This window comes from Panicum virgatum, chromosome 6N, assembly GCF_016808335.1.
Source record: "Panicum virgatum strain AP13 chromosome 6N, P.virgatum_v5, whole genome shotgun sequence".
In the NCBI taxonomy this organism is placed as follows: Eukaryota; Viridiplantae; Streptophyta; class Magnoliopsida; order Poales; family Poaceae; genus Panicum; species Panicum virgatum.
This window is the reverse complement of record NC_053150.1, coordinates 35,471,087-35,493,679: the sequence shown is the minus strand read 5'-3', so window position 1 is coordinate 35,493,679 and position 22,593 is coordinate 35,471,087. Positions and strand designations below refer to the sequence as shown.

Genomic DNA, 22,593 nt, shown 5'->3' with positions numbered 1-22,593 from the left:
TTGAATTTACAAAAGTATGACAAAGTTCAAGAGTGACGGAAAACGAACGATGGTCTAGTGTCGAAACAAGACGTCATGATGAAGCCCGTAAATGACATCAATCACATCCTCAGATGTACCACTTGAAAAACAATGCCACAAGCAAGGCTGAGTATACTAATACTCAGCAAGGCTTACCCGATTAATGGTATACTTAGCCCTTTATCTAGACATGCAAGGCTTTTGGCTTGAGGGGTTTCGTTTGCGAAAAGCAGTAAGAGTAGATCCTTAATTGCAGGTTTTAGCTTTCAGGTTCTAGTTCAATTAACCATTCTAGGTGAGCATCTATCCAATAGCATACATGGTGAAAACAATTATCTTTCATCAACCAACCAGCCAAATTTACCATCATCATCATCTTCCACTTCTTACTCTATGTGGCAGAAGGGTTAAGCAGTCCCAAACCGTGAGAAGCGGACGATTCGAATCGAATTTGTTAACCTGGCCAGGCAGACCTAACACACACGCATGGGGATCGACGTCTCGCTTCGCCCATGCGCCTTTTCCCTTCAATTCCCGCTGCACGGAACAGGCCCACCGCCCTCGACTACAAGAATCCACGCCACGGTACGGCGCCGGGTCGTGAGCCTTCTTGCACCCGCATGTGGCCGTATGTGAACAACGTTCAAAGACGGTGGGAAGGTATGTTCCGGCCTCGGTGCAATCCAGTACTTAAGCTTACCGATTACCATATTTCTCGGCATGTGGTTAGTACGTTCAAAAGCTTACCCACCACTACCACACACTGCGGCCTTATCCATTTTCACTAAACAGACGGGGTATCACAAGTATCACAACCCCGCCCGTGAGCCTTATAGTTGTAGTATGTAGTAGACATTCAACTCCTATAGTTCTCGCGAGTGACAGGAAATCACTCGACTTCTACCGAACCATTAGCCTAGCCATCTAGCGACCTACACATACTAGTGTTCAAGCATAGGTATCTAAGATTATGCAGCTAAGGTTCCAAGCAACTCCTATAAACTTAAATGCGCAAGTAGATAGGAATAACAATAAGTTGCATAAATTTAAAATAGATAGGACATGCTCCGGGGCTTGCCCGGAATTAACACTAGGTCAGTGTTAGTTAGAGGCTTCTAGAGTTGGGATCGGATTCTTAACGGCGTCTGTGAAATTCACTTGAGCTTCTCCGGGACCTGCTTCGGCTTCAACATCACATCCTTCACGTGGTACATCTATCGTACCTAAATGAAATGCAACAATGCATATGTATGAATGCAAAGTTCCGAGTTGTTTCGCAATTTAGGTTTTATTATTTTTCCTTCACGATGAACTTGTAGTCCAACATGAGGTGAGTTTAGATGTGAAACTTCTTAATTAACATTTCCTGGGCAGTCATTTATAGAGTAGTTATTTAACACAACTTAGTTCATAAAATCAAAGTGGGGTTTTCATTATATACCAAAACATACAAAAGTTATTTCTTCTAACAAAACTAAAGATAACATGCTATGTCCAAAACTATACTTACCCATAGCTCATGGGGTTGAAATTTTGATGCAAGGAGCAAAACTGAAGTACCAACTTACAATAAAATTTTCAGCTATTTTCATGAAGCAGATTAAACATGAATAATAGGTTAAACAACTTTTGCTGGGATAAAGATCTATTTTTACATGACAAAGTAGGAAGTTATTGATTCTCAAAATTGGCATGCATGTTCATCTACTCATAACCAAGCTCTAATAAAACTATGAGATTTTTCTAATGAAGGAAACTAGGGTTTTTGATTTACAAAGTTTATTCATGAATAAAACAAAAGAACAAGTTATACATTACTAAAAATTCTTAATATTTTTCTGTAGAATCTAGAAACAAAGGTAAGACTATAATGAAAATTTCAGCTCAATAAAACTAGTATAGCGTCTTTTGGATTTAAATCTATTTAACATAGGCATAAACCAAAATCTAATGAAACCTATAGCTAGATTTGTCAAAATGTTCTCAACTTTTTACAGTAATCTATTCATCTATGGTGTAGCACACTGCCTAAAAACTAGTCTTAGTTCATGAATACAACAGGACATAAATTTGTGTGCTATTTAATCTAATCTTTATCCTAGATTAAAATAGAATCATAATATGAACATGTGACTGTAACAAAAGTTGTAGGTTTTGATCTAATGATTCCAAAACATTTTAGTTTTAATTTTTATGATTTTTCTACGATTTTATATGGAATTTACAAATTTGCTGTTTTTGAAAACAAAAGAAAAAGGAAACGAACTTTTGCATCTAGGCCCCTGGATTTCTGTTTCTTCTCACGGGAGGTCCTTGGCGGAACTGGACAGAACAGGGGAGGGTCGGGCGGCCGTTTTCTGGCGAGGAGAGGCACCGGAGGTGGGGGCTAGGTTGGGGAAAATGGAGAGGAGTTCGAGCCGCACCTGTAGATGGTCTCGGTGGGGGCTGGGGTGGCCTGTGGCGGGCTGACCGCGGGCGCCGGCGGCCGGCGGCAGCCCTGTGCCACGGCGGCGCCACTCCGGTGAGGGAGGGGCGGCAAGGACTGGTTGGAGAGCTTCGGGGTGGGGTGGGGGACCAATTCCGAGGACTATCTCAGGCGGAGGAGGGTCGGGGAGTGGAGCTCCGCGGCGAGCTGCTCGCGGCGGCGCTAATGGCGGCCATGGGCGGCTCTGGACGTGAGGGGAGTAGGGGTTTGGGGCTCTGGGGAGTGAGGGAGCGAGGGGAGGAGAAGCAAAATCGAAATCGAGTTCGATGGTTGGCTAAAGCGGCCAGGGAGAGCGACGGCGAGGCGCCGACCATCGACGACGGCGTGGGCGGCGTGGCGCGTCGCCAGGCATCGGGGACGCGCGTCGCGCGAAGGAGGTGCTAGAACAAAGTGGTTTTGGGTGAAACCAGGGGCGCTCAAGGTGGAGTGGATGGGGGCGCGGCGCATGGCCGACGGCGCCGGCGTGCGGCGGCCAACGGCGTCACGACGGGAAGACAGAGAAGGGAGATGGAGGTGATGGCAAAGTCGTAAATAACTTGAAGTTCCAAAACTCCAGTTCGTAAACTCTATTTTTCTCCCTATTCCAAAGGTCAAATGAAAAACTTTTGAATATCAAACTTGCTTAAAATTTCGAGATCTACAACTTTCGTTTTAGGCTCTTTTTCATTTGAGGCTTCGTTTGAAAAATAAAATTTAAAACTTGAGAGTATTTGAAAATGTCCTATACGCTTCGAAATTCAAATGTTTCTTCCATTTTTGTGCAGTAACTCGAAAAACTTTGAACACGAAAGTTGTTCGTCTTTTGAAAACCTATAACCTTGGTTTTGGTCAAAAGTTTGTTTGAGCTATATTTTAGAAATTATTTTCAAAGCATATTTATTTAAAATTTTAAAGATTGTTTAAAACCTCGAATTCTATGATTCATTTGACCTGCCATTTTATGTGCAAAATTTCATATACACATAAATACACATACACAGACATTCATGCATGCACATGCATTCATTCAGATACTTCTTGGTTGATTATGCATGATGATAGGTCTAATTTCTCTTGCTTAACATTTTAAAAACCTGGGATGTCACAGCCTAGCCCCCTTAAAAAGAATCTCGTCCCGAGATTCCGAACGAAAGATTTTCAAGGCAAAAGGAGCAGACTAACCATCAAAGCCAGTAGGACCAAGTCACGATAGAGAAGGTTGATGTTAACGATATGATTCTTTGCAGATAAGAATGGAGAACGTAGAGAAAGTTTAAGAAATAAGGTATGGTATAATGAGTGGGAGGGATTAACTGTGCCGCTGTGTGAACTAATCAATTGTTTTTCCACACTAAAAAGTTCCAGGGCTTCAGTTTTTGCAGCAAGAGTCTGTGGATAATATATGCGGACACAATCACCACCAAAGTCGGCTGGAAAGGATCGGTGGACTATTCTAGTACTAACATATAGCAGGATTTTGCAAAGAAGAGAAGATCTAAGTCATGGAAGAATCAATTTCTCAATCTGGTGGTGAATCTAGATAGAAAAGATATCAAGGTGAGTTTTTGCTCAAGGACATTCTTGCTCAAACTGTTGATTAAATTAAACAATATGATGCGAGATGCATGTGCTCGATGACCATGAGAATGATGCATCCTCGAGATGTATGATTGCAACGCTGGTGCAATGAAATGACAAAATGTTTTATACGCAATTGAAATGGTGCTTATGACATGATGCAATTGCCATGTTGCTGGACCAATGATGAAGACATCATGATGCAACGATGATGATGCTCTTGACGTATGCATGTATGAGATACACATGCATGATACACATATGGATAAATTGATGATGCACATAGTGCAATGCGCATACCGTACCTATTTTCCCGCGACTAAATCTCGTTAGCCCTATACACTTGAGTAAGGATCAGAAGTTAGGACACTAATAAGGTTGCATAGAAAGGGATTGCAGTGAGTTACGTCACACATACCTAGACACCAGCGCGCTCCTAGTAGCTCAATCATGTGGCTGCAGCGCACACAAGAGTCTAGGTTCCGTCGCGGCATCAAAATCACGTGGCGAAACATCACCACACGAGAAATCAAGAGTAGCAACCCAATAGTGCCAGCAACAGCAAGATAGGTTAGAGGGAACTGAAGACAACCCATGATGTTATACTCGGACGCATTCTCGTTAAGCAATCTATGGATTCCCGATGACGATGCAATACCATGCATTGACCATTGACATGAAATGATGTGATGCATGATTGTTGCATCTAGAACTGTATTTCAAAAAGTTATTATTATCATGATTTTTTCCAAAATTAACTGAGCAAGAATAAAGGTACAAGTCTTTAAATGTTGGGACCAAGGTAGCCAGCAATATAGATTACAACATCAAGAAAAGATAGACCGGTCATTGAATGATGAATCGAAAGAATTTGTTAATAAAAACCAAGGCTTAGTCACGAAAGGAAAAGCAACAAGAATTTTGTTGGAATAGATTCAAGGCATGGATCAAGGGTTGGATCGATTGACAGGTTAAGATCAACGGTAAAATTCTCGCAAAACCCAAAGCCACTAACTTAAAAAAGACCTTCTCAACTCAAAATCAAACTAGCAGATTATGTCAGTCACACTACTACAACAGAAAACCTAGGAGGTCATTCAGGTAAAAGCAACACTTTTTAGTAAAACACACAACAAGCAAAGCGATTAACCAAACCAAGATATGCCATGATGCATGCACGTTCTATACATCCTCACAAAACGAAACAACTGCCAAATAGCTTTGGACTTATGGGGTTAGCGCCGGTGGCATGGCACAAATTACGTCTCTCCCTATATATAACTATCCGAATGATATTCGTTCTTAACCTATCGCAATCGAGGTTAGCGTACCTGCAGGAAATGAACAGCATAAATACATATATAAATATTCATGACTGGATCCTTCATGCTAGCACTCACGAATGGCCCCCATGTGTCCTACACCACATGGGTAACGCATATGCAGTTGCCCACATATTCACCCATATATTACCGTTCACTATAGAAACGGCAGCCATACAATTTTCCGTCGTATGGCCAACGTTAACATACGTCACCGAGATAGCGTATTCACGAGTTCCTTTACTCCCAATATAATCGACTGATGGTCGGTATATTGGCAGCAGCTCAAGTAGGCCACTGCTTGAGCACAGCATTCGGTTCGCATCACCAACGGGAAGGTCAGACTCTCTCAGCTGACTGAGTATACTTTACTCCCAATATAGTCAATCGATAGTTGGTATATTGGCAGCACCTCAAGTAAGCCACTGCTTGAGGGCAGCGTTCGGCTCGCATCACCGACGGGAAGGTCAGACTCCCTCAGCTGACTGAGGATCCTTACCTTCTTACCTTAGCGTAGGTGCGTCGTTACAGAATTTAAGGGTTGATTGTGCACAAGAGTAAGGTTTAACAGAAATATAAAGTGCTGGAAGTCAGATATAAATAAATCATAAGTTGATAGCCACCTAGTAAAACTCCCATAATTTCCCATAAGGCTTTACGAACTATGCACAATCCTTAACGAACCAACGCATTTGCAAACGCGATTTTTGGTGATCAAGTTTTAAGAGAACATATTTTTAAGGTTTGTTACACTCTCTGAAGTATGCTTTGCAGCTCTGATACCAGCTGTGGCAGCCCCGCCCAAATTAATCCGGCTTAAGTGCGCTAACCATCACCGAAACAGTAACTAGGGTTAACACGCACTTAAAACGGAGTAATCCGGCAGTGCTGTCGGGTAAAATCCCGATTAAACCACTTGAAACAGGATCGACAAAGCAGCCCAGAGAATACAACATTCCGCAAATTTTACAGCACAGAGTATGAAATTGAATTATTATTACAAACCAAGTTTGAATTTACAAAAGTATGACAGAGTTCAAGAGTGACGGAAAACGAACGATGGTCTAGTGTCGAAACAAGATGTCATGATGAAGCCCGTAAATGACATCAATCACATCCTCAGATGTACCACTTGAAAAACAATGCCACAAGCAAGGCTGAGTATACTAATACTCAGCAAGGCTTACTCGATTAATGGTATACTTAGCCCTTTATCTAGACATGCAAGGCTTTTGGCTTGAGGGGTTTCGTTTGCGAAAAGCAGTAAGAGTAGATCCTTAATTGCAGGTTTTAGCTTTCAGGTTCTAGTTCAATTAACCATTCTAGGTGAGCATCTATCCAATAGCATACATGGTGAAAACAATTATCTTTCATCAACCAACCAGCCAAATTTACCATCATCATCATCTTCCACTTCTTACTCTATGTGGCAAAAGGGTTAAGCAGTCCCAAACCATGAGAAGCGGACGATTCGAATCGAATTTGTTAACCTGGCCAGGCAGACCTAACACACACGCATGGGGATCGACGTCTCGCTTCGCCCACGCGGCTTTTCCCTTCAATTCCCGCTGCACGGAACAGGCCCACCTCCCTCGACTACAAGAATCCACGCCACGGTACGGCACCAGGTCGTGAGCCTTCTTGCACCCGCATGTGGCCGCATGAGAACAACGTTCAAAGACGGTGGGAAGGTATGTTCCGGCCTCGGTGCAATCCAGTACTTAAGCTTACCGATTACCATATTTCTCGGCATGTGGTTAGTACGTTCAAAAGCTTAACCACCACTACCACACACTGCGGCCTTATCCATTTTCACTAAACAGACGGGGTATCACAAGTATCACAACCCCGCCCGTGAGCCTTATAGTTGCAGTATGTAGTAGACATTCAACTCCTATAGTTCTCGCGAGTGACAGGAAATCACTCGACTTTTACCGAACCATTAGCCTAGCCATCTAGCGACCTACACATACTAGTGTTCAAGCATAGGTATCTAAGATTATGCAGCTAAGGTTCCAAGCAACTCCTATAACCTTAAATGCGCAAGTAGATAGGAATAACAATAAGTTGCATAAATTTAAAATAGATAGGACACGCTCCGGGGCTTGCCTAGAATTAACACTAGGTCAGTGTTAGTTAGAGGCTTCTAGAGTTGGGATCGGATTCTCAACGGTGTCTGTGAAATTCACTTGAGCTTCTCCAGGACCTGCTTCAGCTTCAACATCACATCCTTCACGTGGTACATTTATCGTACCTAAATGAAATGCAACAATGCATATGTATGAATGCAAAGTTCCGAGTTGTTTCGCAATTTAGGTTTTATTATTTTTCCTTCACGATAAAGTTGTAGTCCAACATGAGGTGAGTTTGGATGTGAAACTTCTTAATTAACATTTCCTGGGCAGTCATTTATAGAGTAGTTATTTAACACAACTTAGTTCATAAAATCAAAGTGGGGTTTTCATTATATACCAAAACATACAAAAGTTATTTCTTCTAACAAAACTAAAGATAACATGCTATGTCCAAAACTATACTTACCCATAGCTCATGGGGTTGAAATTTTGATGCAAGGAGCAAAACTGAAGTACCAACTTACAATAAAATTTTCAGCTATTTTCATGAAGCAGATTAAACATGAATAATAGGTTGAACAACTTTTGCTGGGATAAAGATCTATTTTTACAGGACAAAGTAGGAAGTTATTGACTCTCAAAAATGGCATGCATGTTCATCTACTCAGAACCAAGCTCTAGTAAAATTATGAGATTTTTCTAATGAAGGAAATAGGGTTTTTGATTTACAATGTTTATTCATGAATAAAACAAAAGAACTAGTTATACATTACTAAAAATTCCCAAAAAAATTTTATAGCACCTAGAAACAAAGTTAAGACTTTCATAGAAATTTCAGCTGAAGAAAAATAGTATAGAATCTTGTGGATTTAAATCTATTTAACATAGGCAGAGACCAAAATCTAATGAAACCTATAGCTAGATTTGTCAAAATGTTCTCAAATTTTTACAGTAATCTATTCATCTATGGTGTAGCACACTGTCCAAAAACTAGCCTTAGTTCATGAATACAACAGGAGATACATTTGTGTGCTATTTAATCTAATCTTTATCCTAGATTAAAATAGAAGCATAATATGAACATGTGACTGTAACAAAAGTTGTAGGTTTTGATCTAAGGATTCCAAAACATTTTAGTTTTCATTTTTATGATTTTTCTAATATTTTATATGGAATTTACAAGTTTGCTGTTTTTGAAAGCAAAAGAAAAAGGAAACGAACTTTTGCATCTAGGCCCCTGGATTTCTGTTTCTTCTCACGGGAGGTCCTTGGCGGAACTGGACAGAACAGGGGAGGGTCGGGCGGACGTTTTCCGGCGAGGAGAGGCACCGAAGGTGGGGGCTAGGTTGGGGAAAATGGAGAGGAGTTCGAGCCGCACCTGTAGATGGTCTCGGTGGGGGCTGGGGTGGCCTGTGGCGGGCTGTCCGCGGGCGCCGGCGGCCGGCGGCGGCCCTGTGCCACGGCGGCGCCACTCCGGCGAGAAAGGGGCGGCGAGGACTGGTTGGAGAGCTTCGGGGTGGGGTGGGGGACCGATTCCGAGGACTATCTCGGGCGGAGGAGGGTCGGGGAGTGGAGCTCCGCGGCGAGCTGCTCGCGGCGGCGCTAATGGCGGCCATGGGCGGCTCTGGACGTGAGGGGAGCAGGGGTTTGGGGCTCTGGGAGTGAGGGAGCGAGGGGAGGAGAAGCAAAATCGAAATCGAGTTCGATGGTTGGCTAAAGCGGCCAGGGAGAGCGACGGCGAGGCGCCGACCGTCGACGACGGCGTGGGCGGCGTGGCGCGTCGCCGGACATCGGGGACGCGCGTCGCGCGAAGGAGGTGCCAGAACGGAGTAGTTTTGGGCGAATCTAGGGGCGCGCTAGGTGGAGGGGATGGGGACGCGGCGCGTGGCCGACGGGGCCGGCGTGCGGCGGCCAACGGCGTCACGACGGGAAGACAGAGAAGGGAGATGGAGGTGATGGCAAAGTCGTCAATAACTCGAAGTTCCAAAACTCCAGTTCGTAAACTCTATTTTTCTCCCTATTCCAAAGGTCAAATGTAAAACTTTTGAATATCAAACTTGCTTAAAATTTCGAGATCTACAACTTTCGTTTTAGGCGCTTTTTCATTTGAGGCTTCGTTTGAAAAATAAAATTTAAAACTTGAGTGTATTTGAAAATGTCCTATACGCTTCGAAATTCAAATGTTTCTTCCATTTTTGTGCGGTAACTCGAAAAACTTTGAACACGAAAGTTGTTCGTCTTTTGAAAACCTATAACTTTGGTTTTGGTTAAAAGTTCGTTTGAGCTATATTTTAAAAATTATTTTCAAAGCATATTTATTTAAAATTTGAAAGATTGTTTAAAACCTCGAATTCTATGATTCATTTGACCTGCAATTTTATGTGCAAAATTTCATATACACATAAATACACATACATAGACATTCATGCATGCACATGCATTCATTCAGATGCTTCTTGGTTGATTATGCATGATGATAGGTCTAATTTCTCTTGCTTAACATTTTAAAAACCTGGGATGTCACACTTACAAGCTAAGACAAAGCATAGCCCCAACGAAATTCCATTGGATGTGAATTAATTGATCTTAGCTTTAGCTAAGACAAGACCATTATTGGTTACGCTGACACTGGCTAGATGTCTAATCCCCATAATACTAAACCTTAAATGGGTTTTATAACTTTACATGGTGGAACAACTAAATATTGGAAGTCATAAAAGTTGACTCTTGTAGTTATATCCACGAATCATTGTAAAATAATTACATTATATGAAGCTTCACGTGAATGCATATGGCTTCACAGAATGATCAACCACATATAATAGTCATGTGACATTGGTTCAATCATGAAACCAATAATTATCTATGAAGATAATTCTGCTTGCATTTGTACAAAAGAATGTAGGCTATGGAAAAGGGCAATATCACAAAATACATTGCTCCTAATTATTTTATGGAAAAATAGAAACCTTGCAAACTGAATCATGAGATTTGCAAGGCTCAGGGAGAGATTCTCTCGGAATCATAACCAATACAACCAACCATAATCATTAGATTATATAATTGTACTTTTTTCCTAAATGAGTCTTTTCTATCAAGGTTTTTCTCATACATAGGTTTTAAATGGGACAATATTTTATGTCATATCTCTAATTTTTCCCACCGGGGTTTTTAATGGGATATTCGAGGCATATTATATATATCATATCTTCTATTTTCTCATCAGAGTTTTTAAGAAGATATTCCAGATGTTATTTCTCCTCATACTTTCCCATCGGGTTTTAGGGGAAAATTAGTTCAGATATGATCCACAGATCATAATACATTCAAACTTATTTATGATTTTTCCTTCCAAGATTTTCCTCATATAAATTTGCAATTAATGATATTCCATATCATTTTCTCCTTATATTGTTCCCACTGGGTTTTAAAGGAGTTTTAATAGAGTGGCACCATATCTTATGGAAACCAGACCTCCTATGCAAACTTTGGAAACTACAATCAACACCACAGATCTCCCATCTGACGGCCGCGCAGCATGTCCTGCCCATTTTACACATTAACGCCCGCCAGCCCTAATTGATTTTTGCAGTAACCACCACTAACCACCCCCCTGTTGCGATGCCCTGGGGTGCACTTTCGAAAGAAGCCCCGATGGGTGCCTGTTCATCGTCCCCATCCGTTCGTCCCTAGGAGGTCCCGCCCCTGTCCATGCCGGCCCTAGGGCTCCGCCGGCCTCCAACACCAGTGCCGCCGGCCTCCATCTCCATCAGCGCCGCCGTCCTCCGTTCTGCTAGAGCCGCCGCCCGAGAGCTGCCTCAGCGCTGCCGCCATGGACCAGGCGTCTGCCATGGAGCACGGGGCCTCCCGCAAGGCCATGGATCTGGCGTCTCCCGGTTGATTCTGCTGTGCCCCTGAATGTCTCTGCGAGGCCATGGATTCCATGGAGGCTCGGCTGCACCTCGGAGGCCACACGCATGGACGACGGGCGGCGGCCTCATGCAATGATCGACGAAAGCGACGGGCGAACAAAATGGAGGCTCGGTGGAGACGATGAACAGGCACCCATCGGGACTTCTTTCCAAAGTGCACCCAGGGCATCGAGGGGGGGGGGGAGGTTACTGCAAAATCAATTTGGGCTGGCGGGCATTAATGTGTAAAATGGGCAGGACACACTGAGTGGCCGTCGGATGAGGGATCTGTGGTGTTGATTGTAGTTTCCAAAGTTTGCATAGGAGGTCTGATTTCCATAAGATACAGTGCCTTAATAGAATACCAACACATATATGTCATATCAATATTTTCTCCTATTTTTCCAAAAAGGTTTAAGGAGTTTTTCCATGACATATACATACATCTTCTGATTTTTTCCATAGGGTTTTTAAGGAGTTTTGCGATTAATTACAAGACCAAAGAAGATCAAATTGATTACAAGACCATAAGAAGTACAAATTGATCAGGGTGGAGTGTTATGAAGGAATTAGGATTAGTGAGCAATTTTGTAATTATATAATTAATTAGTGGTTAATGAAATCATTAGGTAGTTACAAACCATGAAGGGGTCATCCCAAAGGGACATGTTCCTTGGACTCTTGTCTCTTGGTCTTGTATATAAGCCACAATCAATCAATGGAAACACTACCATTCACTGTCATTCATTCTCTCTACTTTCATTCTACTTTTACGTTTAACAAGAGGAGAGGAGAGAGAGGGAAACGGACTGTAAGTTTACCGCCGACTTTGACACAAGAATAAAAAAACTTGTGAGAGAGACACGCGGACTATATATTAATGATGAACAAACTAACCACTATACGAGTGGACTAAGAGGTAGACTGTAAGTATCCTTACAGCAGCCAGCTAAATTATTATCCTTGCTCTTAACGCGAGGATCTCATCAGCACAACTACCAATTTGCAGATATTTGTTAGATGTATTCGGTGATTGTTTACGGAATCATGCATATGCATCTCCCCGTGAACAAGTCTAAGCCCGTATGCATCTGGAGGCCAATGAAAGCTGAAACCGACCGTCACGCGTGGCACCAAAGAGCCTGGGTGGGACCCATGGATTCTCCTGCCGTCCCCATTGGCGAAACACCCTTGTTTTGTGGCCACATGAAGCATGAACCAGTCAACTCTTTTGAGCATTTGAGATGGACTGGCTATATATTTGCAGCCTTCGATCCCCAAGTTTAGGAGAGGCAGAAAAGCTTATATGTTAAAATGAAATAAACACAAAAGATAGAAATGATTTTTTTTTGGAAAAAAAGATAGAAAGAGCAATAAAAGAAAAAAATCACAAAAAAATCCGACCTGCCGGATTCGAACCAGCGACCTAAGGATTGAGCTGCAACCACTACAGTCCTCCGCTCTACCAACTGAGCTAAGGTCGGTTTGTGCTCAAAATTGTAAGGTTTTATATATCTACTATATATATTTCGTTCTCGATGAAAAATACCTCATCCGTTCAAGAAAGGTGCCTGCTCCTGTTTCAGGAACCATGGACCATGATACCATGTTTAGGAACGTAACGCAAGTTATTGACGCCCTTGATGTCTCAGGCACATGCGCGGCACACGACATATTCACTTATAGGAAAAATGGAAAGAACTGATCATAAACACACAGTTTGAAGTTTTGAGCAACAGAATCAAAATCAAACCAGTTGTTACCATTTGCTCATATAAGCAATATGCACTCTGCAGTGAGTTCAGGATGCAGCCGTGCAGGGCAACAGGGGCCCATTTTTTGTGCTCTGTTCGGCATCGCACTTGCTACAAAAACTCTGAACAACCATGCAAATGAATGAAACAGTATATTCTTATTTTGATCAGAGCTAAACGTTTCTCCTAAACATCATCGTCGTATACAAGCTCCGACACCAAGCCAGGAACTCAGAGAACTATATCCTCATCATCTTTGCAACGTGCGCTAAGGTGGACAGTGTACATTGTAAGTGCCAGTCAGTCTGCTGCATTGTGCTTTGAGTTGAGGAACAAGCTTCAGCTAAAAAATATTGGATGCACTCACGCACCATCTCTGACAGGGCAAGTTAGGATCTGCAGGACGTGGAGCTCGTGTATCATTTCCCGATGCAAAATTTGCTGAATATGCTGCTCAACACTTCTTCAGAGATGTCCTCTCCACTGATTGTTGCGAGAGCAAGTGCGGCTTCCCTCAAGTCTATGGTCCAAAAGTCCATCGGTAACTGCTCACTGATAGATGATTCTAGCCGTGTGAAAGCTTCTTTAGTCCTCAAGAGCTGCTCGAATTGCCTCTGCATAATATGACGCGAAATGAGCAAGCAGTCAGTGATGTTTCACATCATCACGTGCAACATTTATTAGGGCAATAATACTCAGGGGAGAGCAGTTTGGTAACGTTTTTGAAGTGATGAACACACATAGAATTACCTGGTTTACAGTCCATCGTCGTCCCCCAGAAGGTACATGCTCAATACCCCTGACCTGTATTACAGCACCCTCCAACTCGGAAATGCCTTTACCAGTGACCGCACATGTCTGGACTTGTTTTGTGAAGATGCCACTGAACTTTTCAAACTGTTCTCCACAAACAAATGGTGCACAATCGATCTTGTTTATTACAAGGACCATTGGAACTGAAGAACCTGAGGATTTCTATCTCAAACAAGAAAGCAAAAAAAGAATAATTAATACAATAGTCAACCAAGGAGCAGACTCGAAAGTTCTCAAATGGAAATATGTTAATAGTAGGAGGGAGGGAGGACAATAGCTTTTGTTTTTGGATACTGGGAGTGGGAGGATATAGTTAAGCATACAAGGACAATTGAAAACAAAGCACAAGAAAATGTACCTTATTTATCAAAACATGCTCAATAAGTTTAGTGTCATCTTCAGTCCATCCATCAACTGCACTTATTGCCATTATAATCAGATCAGCTCCCAGTGCAGCAGCCTCAGATCTTTTCACGCCTGTGTAAGATCAGAATTGAATATAGATGTCAAGACTAGGATTATCTTTAACATTAGTCCCTAACTCCTATCGGACACTGAATGCACATTCTAAGAAAAAAACTCACCAATTTTCTCCACAACATCATCAGTCTCTCTTATACCAGCAGTGTCCAAAAGAGTAACAGGGATGCCATGAATCGAGACATTTGCTTCTACCACATCCCGCGTAGTTCCGGCTATTTCAGTAACAATAGCCCTTTCACTCTGCAAGCTAAACATTTAAATTCCAGTATCAACTAATATGGGTGCAATACAAAACAAATTCATCTATACACAACACTCCTTAAGTATACGGTCAGAATTATAGGATTATTTATTTCTTGATAAACTAGGCAACAAGCAGAAATTTTTCTTTGTTCAGTGCAGAACATGTTTAGCACTAGCCTAATTCTCCACACAAATTGCCTGTCATTAGGGTATCTGTAGCTGATTTTGTATAGTCTTTGGCTCTTTGCAAATTCATTGAAGAAAATATTGAATACAATACATTTCATGTTGTTGCCCACATGAAGGTAGAGCGAATAAAAAACATCAGTATTGTTAACATAACGAAAAGACCAACAATACATGCTAGTTCAACATGAAAGAGGGATATCCGGTACATACCTTACTCCAAGCATTAAGGAGGCTTGACTTGCCAACATTTGGGCGGCCAATTATTGCTATCTGCAATATATTTTAAATGCATTTATTTAATCTTCATCATGTTAATTTCTAAAATCTGAACCTTAAGTATTGCCAATATAAAATGAATAAAATACCTGCAGACCAGATTGTAATAGCTTATCATAATTGGAAGTGTCCAATGCATCCTGAACTTCCTGCCTCATACAATTAATTTTGCTGATAAGCATCACCGGGTCCAAGGGAGGCATCTCATCTTCAAAATCTAGACGAGCCTCTATCTCTGTTAGCAACTCAATGCACCTTGATCTCAACGACTTTACTAGAGTAGAAAAGCCTCCCTACATTCAAACATGTCAAATTCAGACCTGCTCTGAAGCATTTAGCTCCTTCATGGAGCCTCCTACTCTGGGCTTCTCAAAGAATGACCTTAAGCTTCCAATACGAAAGGAGTTTATCCCAAGAAGAATCTGTTTCAGCTGCAGCCAATCTGGAATGGCTTAAGCTTCTGGGGTTCCAAGTTTAAGCTCAAAGGCCTGATTTGAAATGCCTATGCCAATGCATACTTAAAGGAAATAGTGCTTCCCCATATTCTACCTCTGTACCGGTGCATCAATATAAGCCCATGAACTAATTACCTGGATGCCAGCCAAAGCTGAGTCTGCTGCAGCTGCTGATTTAGCTGAAATGAGCCTTGACACGTTCTCTGCTTGGGCCAAGTCCAATCTCCCATTCAGAAAGGCACGAAGAGTGAACTCACCTAGAAAGAGGATGCAAATTTGGCGGATTAAAGCATAGCATTTGATTCCAGAAACTAAGAATCCATAATGGACATAAATGATTTGTCTATCCCACAATCGTGGTACAATGCGCAATGGCCATTCAATAGGGGAGAGGATAAGTAGCAACTGACCAGGATCCGCAAGCCTGGCGCCCGCTTCCAAGCAAGCCCTGAGCACGCGGCGCAAGCAGAGGTCGTTGCCATGGCACTGGAGCTCCACCACATCCTCCCGCGTGTACGACCTCGGAGCCAGCATAGGCACCACCAGGACCTTCAGCAACACACCAAGGTTAGTTTGCAGCTAGCACAAGGAGAAGGAGCGAAGCCCAGCTAACGAGAAGCGGGGTCCCGAGCCGCGCCGCCTACCTCATCGATGACGCTGCCGTCCGCGTCGAGCGCGAGTCCGTACTCCACGAAGTGGCTTCGCGGCTGCCACGGAGCCTGCGCCGGCGCCCTCCTGGCGGGCCGGAACACGCGGCCGGCGACGGCGACGGCGTCAGGGCCCGATAGCCGCACGATCCCGACCGCCGCCGGTCCGCCACCGAGGGAGGTGACGATGGACGCGATGGTTCCGGGGGCGCCGCCCCCGCCTCCGCCGCCGTAGTCCTGGCGCGTCTGGTGCGGGTGGAGACGAGCCGGCGTGGGCGAGTGCTCGTCGCCGGGGAGGACGAGGGTGTCCGGGCGCGCGGCCAGAGTCCTGGGGCTGCTAGGGTTCAGAAGGAGGCGGCGGCGGAGGAGGCGGGCCGGGGGCGGGCGCCGCCATGGGAGGAAGAGCGGGAGGAGGCGAGCGGCGGCGCGGGCCATCGGATTGGGATGAGCTGCGAGCCGTTGCGATTGGGGCAGTCCCAACCATGAAACTACTTGATAGTTCTCTAGCTGCCACCTCAACAAGAAACTAGCTTTGGAAACTAAACCACTCAACACAGCAATTTCATAAGTGGGACAGTGTTCAATATTTTATTCAATCTCTGGCGTCTTCTTCCTTTCTCTTCTTTGCATCTCACCGTCGTCCAAGCACGAGCTCACATCCAGAAACCAGTCGGCGGCGACGATGAGACGAAGAAACCAGTCGTTTCCAGGGTTTAAAATTTCGGCGGCATACCGCCGAAATTTCGGTGTTTTTTTCGTTTTCGGTCCGCACCGGCTTTTGGTATACCGGTGTTTTCCGGTATTTTTCGTTTTGAATTTCAAAATTTTAATTTTTTTTATAAATAACCATCAAAAAAATTGGGAAAAAATATGATAAAAAACTAGGGGTTTTTATTAGCTAATATTACTTAAAATTATTCAAATCTAAATTGATTTTGTAGGTAAAATTGATAATTTGGGTTCGTACCCGTTATAGACCCGCTGGTTTTCCGCGCGGGCACCGGTTTTTCGGGACCGGGCACCGGTTTTCCGGGACCGGGCACCTTATCATATAGAAATGCTTGAGTGCTAGGCTGCTAGCTATTTTTAGTTTATAAGCTTACGTGAATGTCTAGCGTATTTACTTACACTATACTTCTTTGCATTATTGTAGTGTATTTCATTTTTTATTTCCCTTTGTGTGCTGGAGTTTCTTATATGTTGTGTATTATAATCTATCAATATAGACATAACTAGGGTAAACTCCGCCAAAATTTTCAATTTTTTTCATAAATACATAATTTTCCCATCATTTTTCAACAATTTCCATCAATTTCCGGTGAAATGCACCGGAATACCGGTATAATACACCGAAATTTCGGCCGGTAAACCGGAATTCCGAAATTTTAAATTTGAAATCCCTTTCCGGTCGGAATTACCGGAAAACCACGAAATTTCGGCCGGTTTACCGTTTTCGCTGCTCACCGAAATTTTGTTTCAAAACGAAAAGGTTAACCCTGGTCGTTTCTCCCCATCCCTAAAACTATCGTTTCTTTGTGTCTCGGTTCGAGAGCCGACATCGTTTCTCAGGTTGAAATCATTTCCTCTCTTTCTTCATTAACTTGGGAGCCACCTCACCAAAAAATCTGACGTGGCTGCTTAATAAATGTCAAGAAATCGTTTCTTAGGGCAGTCCCATCCCTGGTGTCTATAGAATTAATGGAGATGCCAACTCAGCAAAAATCTGTGGTAGGGGAATTAAAGAGATGAGAAGCAAAAATAAGAAAACCGGGTCACATGCAGAAAACTAGCTCGTTCCGTGCACCGAGAGAAAGGAAACCAGCTAAAAGAGCATTGGGGAGGCGCATCGTTTCTTCCTACCCGCGATTTCCTCGCCATCCGGATCCCTTGCGCCCAGGCCTCCGCTCCGCCGCCATGCCCAGCCCGCGCGCTATCTCCTCCCGTGCGCAGCCCTATTTCGTTTTGGCGCACACCCAAATCCTTTCCGCGCCAATATTCCATCCATCTATTTATCTGTAAGTCCTAAATTTTCCCCAATCACTCATCCAGGAAGAAAATCGTCAAAATCCATCCATCCCCAATCCATCATCCCTAAGGAAGGAATTTGTTTTTTTATTATTAGAGAGGCCAATCAAACTAATTTATATAAAAATTAAATTAAAATTCAAAATTTCAATATAAATTTGGGAGCCACAGAGGGGAGGCCCCTCCCCCCCCCCCCCGGTGTACGCCCCTGCCAAGAATGAAGCGGAGGTAAAGTCCGCTCGCCGGTGGAGCTCCAAGAGCCGGCGGCGCTCTAAACGCCGGTGTTTCTCCCACTGCTGGTGCTCCAGTCTTCCATCCTCCGGCCGTCCGTAGTGGTGCTCCAAGAGCAGCCCCTGTTCCAGATGCTAGCATCGATCCAGGAGCTGGCAGTCCTCTAGGCGCTCGTGCTACAGTGACTGGTAGTTCAACATTCCATCTTCCTGGCGCAGGTGATTATCCATTGAGGCCAATAGCATCTCCTGGTAGCTCGAACTGGTACGTACTGCCTTCTCCAAATTACTTGCTTGTCTGAACTATTCTCTTTACTAATTAATGTTGTTAGTTATCTACTATATTAGCTTCTGTGTTGTTCGTGTGTCTCGCTCCTATGGTTTATGTTGTTCGTACAGTGTCTTGCTAGTGTGTTTCTTAGCATATCTTTTATTTCTGAAATTTTGTGTGGGTCTGTGCTTCATTCAGATGCTTATATTCATTATGTTTGGTAATGCCAGCATATCAAATATCCTATTTTTTTGGATGCCTACGAATTAGACTAACTCCCAGTTTTTATATGATTTGGTAATACCTGCATACCACATACTATGGTTTGGAAGCATATTACCACACCTTACTTTTACTATGAATTTCAGGATGTATCCACAAGGTGGTTTCATGAATTTTGTCCAGAGTACTAAGATTCCACCATTTACCCAGTCATATCCATTTGTGAACTATCATAATGGAAGTCAACGGCCAGAAAATTTCCATTTCGTTGGTAGCTCAATGAGTCAGTCAACAATGTCACCTACAGCTGCATGTTCTAAAAGGACCCCATCCCCAACTGGGAGCTCTGCTGTTGATGCTGCACAAATGGCGGGATCACAAGATCAAGAAACAATTGATGTTGTGGATGACGACACCATCCAGCCTGCTAGTTCCAATGGTAGATCAGATGCTAGAACAGATAGGCGATTGAATTGGTCAAACGAAGAAGATATTAGATTGGTAAGTTAATTTTTACAATGATTGAGTTTGTATGCATTTAAAAGTGTTTGCATTTTATTTTAAAAGGTTTGTTCTTCTACTATTTGCAGGTTAGTGCTTGGTTGCACAATTCAATTGATCCAGTTGAGGGAAATGATAAGAAGTCTGATCAATATTGGTACGATGTTACTTCTACTTACAACAGCACCACAAAGTGCGACCGTATGAGAAACCGTAACCAGCTGAAGCTTCGTTGGGAGCGCATTAAGAAACCGGTCACTGAATTCAATGGCTGCTATGCAAGAATCAGTAAAGTACATCAGAGTGGCATGAGTGATGACCAAAAGATGGATCAAGCCTTGCAGTTATATGCCTCTGAACACAGTGACAAGCCTTTCACAATGATGCATGTATGGAGGGTATTACGACATGAGCAGAAGTGGTCTGCGAATGTGAAGAAACTAAACAGTGAAAAGGACAAGAGTGCAACTTCTAACCCTGCTCAGGATGATCCAAAGCAGCGTCCCATTGGGCATAAGAAGGCTAAAGATGAACGCAACAGAAAACGTCCAGCACCGGAGCCTATATCTGCTATTGATCAGAAACTTGACAAGTTCATTGAAGTAAGCAACAAAGCTGAGAACATGGCAGAGGTGCAACAAAGTTTGGAAAATAAGAAGCTAGAAGTGGCCAAGCTTAATCATAAAGCAGCCCAAGAACAAACAAAGAGTAAAATGGTAGACCTTTACAAAGAATTATTGTGTGCTCCCACAACTGATCTTAGTGATGAAGCTTTGGCTGAGAGATCCAAAGCAATGGAGTCTATGAGATTGGCTCTGTTTGATAAAGATAATTGAGGTATGTCTTTTAATTTCTTAATGATTAATTTTTGCAGATAATTGAAAGTCTTTATTATTAGTGTGAACACTAGAAGTCTGAATAAAATGGGTAGTCGAATGGGTTCTGTTTATATTTCAAGTCTGAACATAATGGGTAGTCGAATGGGTTCTGTTTACACAGCAAGTCTGATCATATTTATGTCGTCCACTAACCCATTAGACTTCCCTGGTACATTTATGTGCATATATACCCTCACGGGGACTACCCTCTGCCTTCCTAATTCTTTCTCCTTCTCTCTTCTCTCTTCTATCTTCTCTCTTCCTCACCAATATGTCGCACCAATCTGATAATTAGTTGCCAAGTGATTCCCCTGTGCATGATGACTCTCTTGATGAGGTGAGTAGCATAGATCTGATGGATATGTATCCAATGGATGAGGTGAGCAGCATATTGGAGGATTTTGCTGATCATGTGGCTGCTGAATTGAAGTCAGAAGTTGCATCTTTACAAGACATGAGACCTATCAGGCGGAGTGGTCCAAGGAGGCATATTGATAGGCCTTATGCAGAATCTGAACAGGGGCTCATGAATGATTATTTTGTGGAGAATCCAGTCTACAACGACACAATCTTCCGTAGAAGATTTAGGATGACAAGGCCCCTGTTCTTACGCATCGTTCAAGCCCTCGGTGAGTGGAATGAATATTTAACATTGAGAATGGATGCTCTTAACCACCCAGGGTTATCTCCACTAAAAAAATGCACAGCGGCTATTCGCCAATTGGGAAATGCAGCCCTGCAGACCAACTTGATGAGTACCTAAAGATTGGAGAAAGTACTGGAGTAGAATGCTTGAAGATGTTTGTGAATATGTAGTCCCTCACCTCTCCCCGAAAAACTTTGTAATCCTGCTGAAACTATGGTTTTTATGAGCTCCCAAAAGCTCCTTGAAATATAACATGGTGGGGATCCTCTCCCCCCGTTTCCATCAAAAAAAAAAGATGTTTGTGAAAGGTGTGATCCAGGTGTTTGGTGAAGAGTATTTGCAACGTCCCACTGTACAAGATATTGAACGTTTAGTGCAGATTGGTGAACAGCGTGGGTTCCCTGGAATGTTAGGGAGCATAGATTGCATGCATTGGCATTGGGAAAAATGCCCTGTTGCATGGAAGGGAATGTATACTCGTGGTGATCAAGGAGTTCCTACAGTCATTCTAGAAGCAGTAGCTTCACATGATCGCTGGATATGGCATGCCTTCTTTGGTGTTGCTGGATCCAACAATGATATCTACGTCATTAATCAATCACCTTTGTTTGTCCAGCACCTGAGAGGAGAAGGTCCTCAAGTGCAGTATTATGTCAATGGAAGGCAGTACAACAATGGTTACTACCTTGCAGATGGCATATATCCAGAGTGGGCTGCTTTTGTTAAGTCAATACGCCATCCACAATCAGAAAAACATAAATTATTTGCAGAACATCAAGAAGGTGCAAGGAAGGATGTTGAATGTGCTTTTGGTATTTTACAATCTCGCTTTAGTATTTTGAAACGACCTGCACGTCTATTTGATCAAGGGGATCTTGAGAATATTATTCTAGCTTGTATCATTCTTCACAACATGGTAATCCAGAATGAGAAAGGTTTGGAACCTATTCCTCTTGATTTGAATGAGACACCGAGCACATCTACTGTGCGAGAAGCAACAATCTCTCAAGGACCTAACCCAGAAATGCAAGAAATGATACAAAGAAATGCTACTATTCGTGGCCTGCTCATAGACAACTTCAATCAGACTTGATTGAGCATATCTGGCAGAAGTTTGGGAATTAAAATTAATTAGGTGATTGTACATATATTGTGTTACATATGGCTAGTATACTTATTAAGTTGTAGTTACATGTCAGTCTAGCACTTGACTAAATAAGTTTTCTCATTCTTTTTAATGTGAATCTTCTACATTGTTTTGATATTGACACGTCTATGATTTTTCTTTCTACAGATCAGGTCTTGCCAATTTGATGTTGCTGTGCAGCTGGAGAATCGCTCGTGTCTACCAAAATTCTACCTTTTGATGTCAGCAGACTACCTAAATTATCCTAGCATATAGTGTCATATTATCTGTTATTTCAGTGTCATGATGATTGATGATAGTTTCTATCTAACTTAATTACAATGACACTTAAGCAAATTGCTGACGTGGCACTAGAGTTAATACAGAGAGAGATTGAAAAACAAAGAAACCGTTTCTTCTCTACAACACGGCGTCCTCGCAAGGATCAAGACGAGAAGAAACC

The 22,593-nt window shown here is 42.8% G+C and overlaps 2 protein-coding genes and 1 non-coding gene across 4 annotated transcripts; 1 reads left to right on the top strand and 2 right to left on the bottom strand.

The window, feature by feature from the left end:
* Nucleotides 1-12,769: 12,769 nt before the first annotated feature.
* TRNAY-GUA lies at nucleotides 12,770-12,855 on the bottom strand. Its single transcript is given in 2 exon segments — nucleotides 12,770-12,805; nucleotides 12,819-12,855. It is a non-coding gene; the product is annotated as a tRNA-Tyr (tRNA).
* A 254-nt stretch (nucleotides 12,856-13,109) lies between these two features.
* LOC120679561 (tRNA modification GTPase MnmE-like) lies at nucleotides 13,110-16,857 on the bottom strand. Its single transcript, XM_039961170.1, has 9 exons — nucleotides 16,229-16,857; nucleotides 15,995-16,133; nucleotides 15,720-15,841; nucleotides 15,219-15,422; nucleotides 15,064-15,123; nucleotides 14,523-14,661; nucleotides 14,297-14,415; nucleotides 13,876-14,100; nucleotides 13,110-13,739 (listed from the first exon to the last, which is right to left on the bottom strand). The coding sequence occupies exons 1-9, from the start codon at nucleotides 16,664-16,666 to the stop codon at nucleotides 13,545-13,547; spliced, it is 1,641 nt and encodes a 546-aa protein (XP_039817104.1). The 5' UTR covers nucleotides 16,667-16,857; the 3' UTR covers nucleotides 13,110-13,544.
* A 1,148-nt stretch (nucleotides 16,858-18,005) lies between these two features.
* Nucleotides 18,006-22,535, top strand: LOC120679856 (glutathione S-transferase T3-like). 2 transcript variants are annotated; one of them, XR_005677362.1, is made up of 5 exons: nucleotides 18,014-18,751; nucleotides 19,126-19,480; nucleotides 19,570-20,317; nucleotides 21,621-22,139; nucleotides 22,299-22,535. XR_005677362.1 is itself a non-coding variant. In XM_039961521.1 (4 exons), the coding sequence occupies exons 2-3, from the start codon at nucleotides 19,127-19,129 to the stop codon at nucleotides 20,314-20,316; spliced, it is 1,101 nt and encodes a 366-aa protein (XP_039817455.1). In that variant the 5' UTR covers nucleotides 18,006-18,751; nucleotide 19,126; the 3' UTR covers nucleotide 20,317; nucleotides 22,299-22,535. The 2 variants fall into 2 exon arrangements, 1 of the variants encoding a protein (XP_039817455.1); XM_039961521.1 differs by lacking the exon at nucleotides 21,621-22,139 and having other exon boundaries at nucleotides 18,006-18,751.
* The last annotated feature ends 58 nt before the right edge of the window (nucleotides 22,536-22,593 follow it).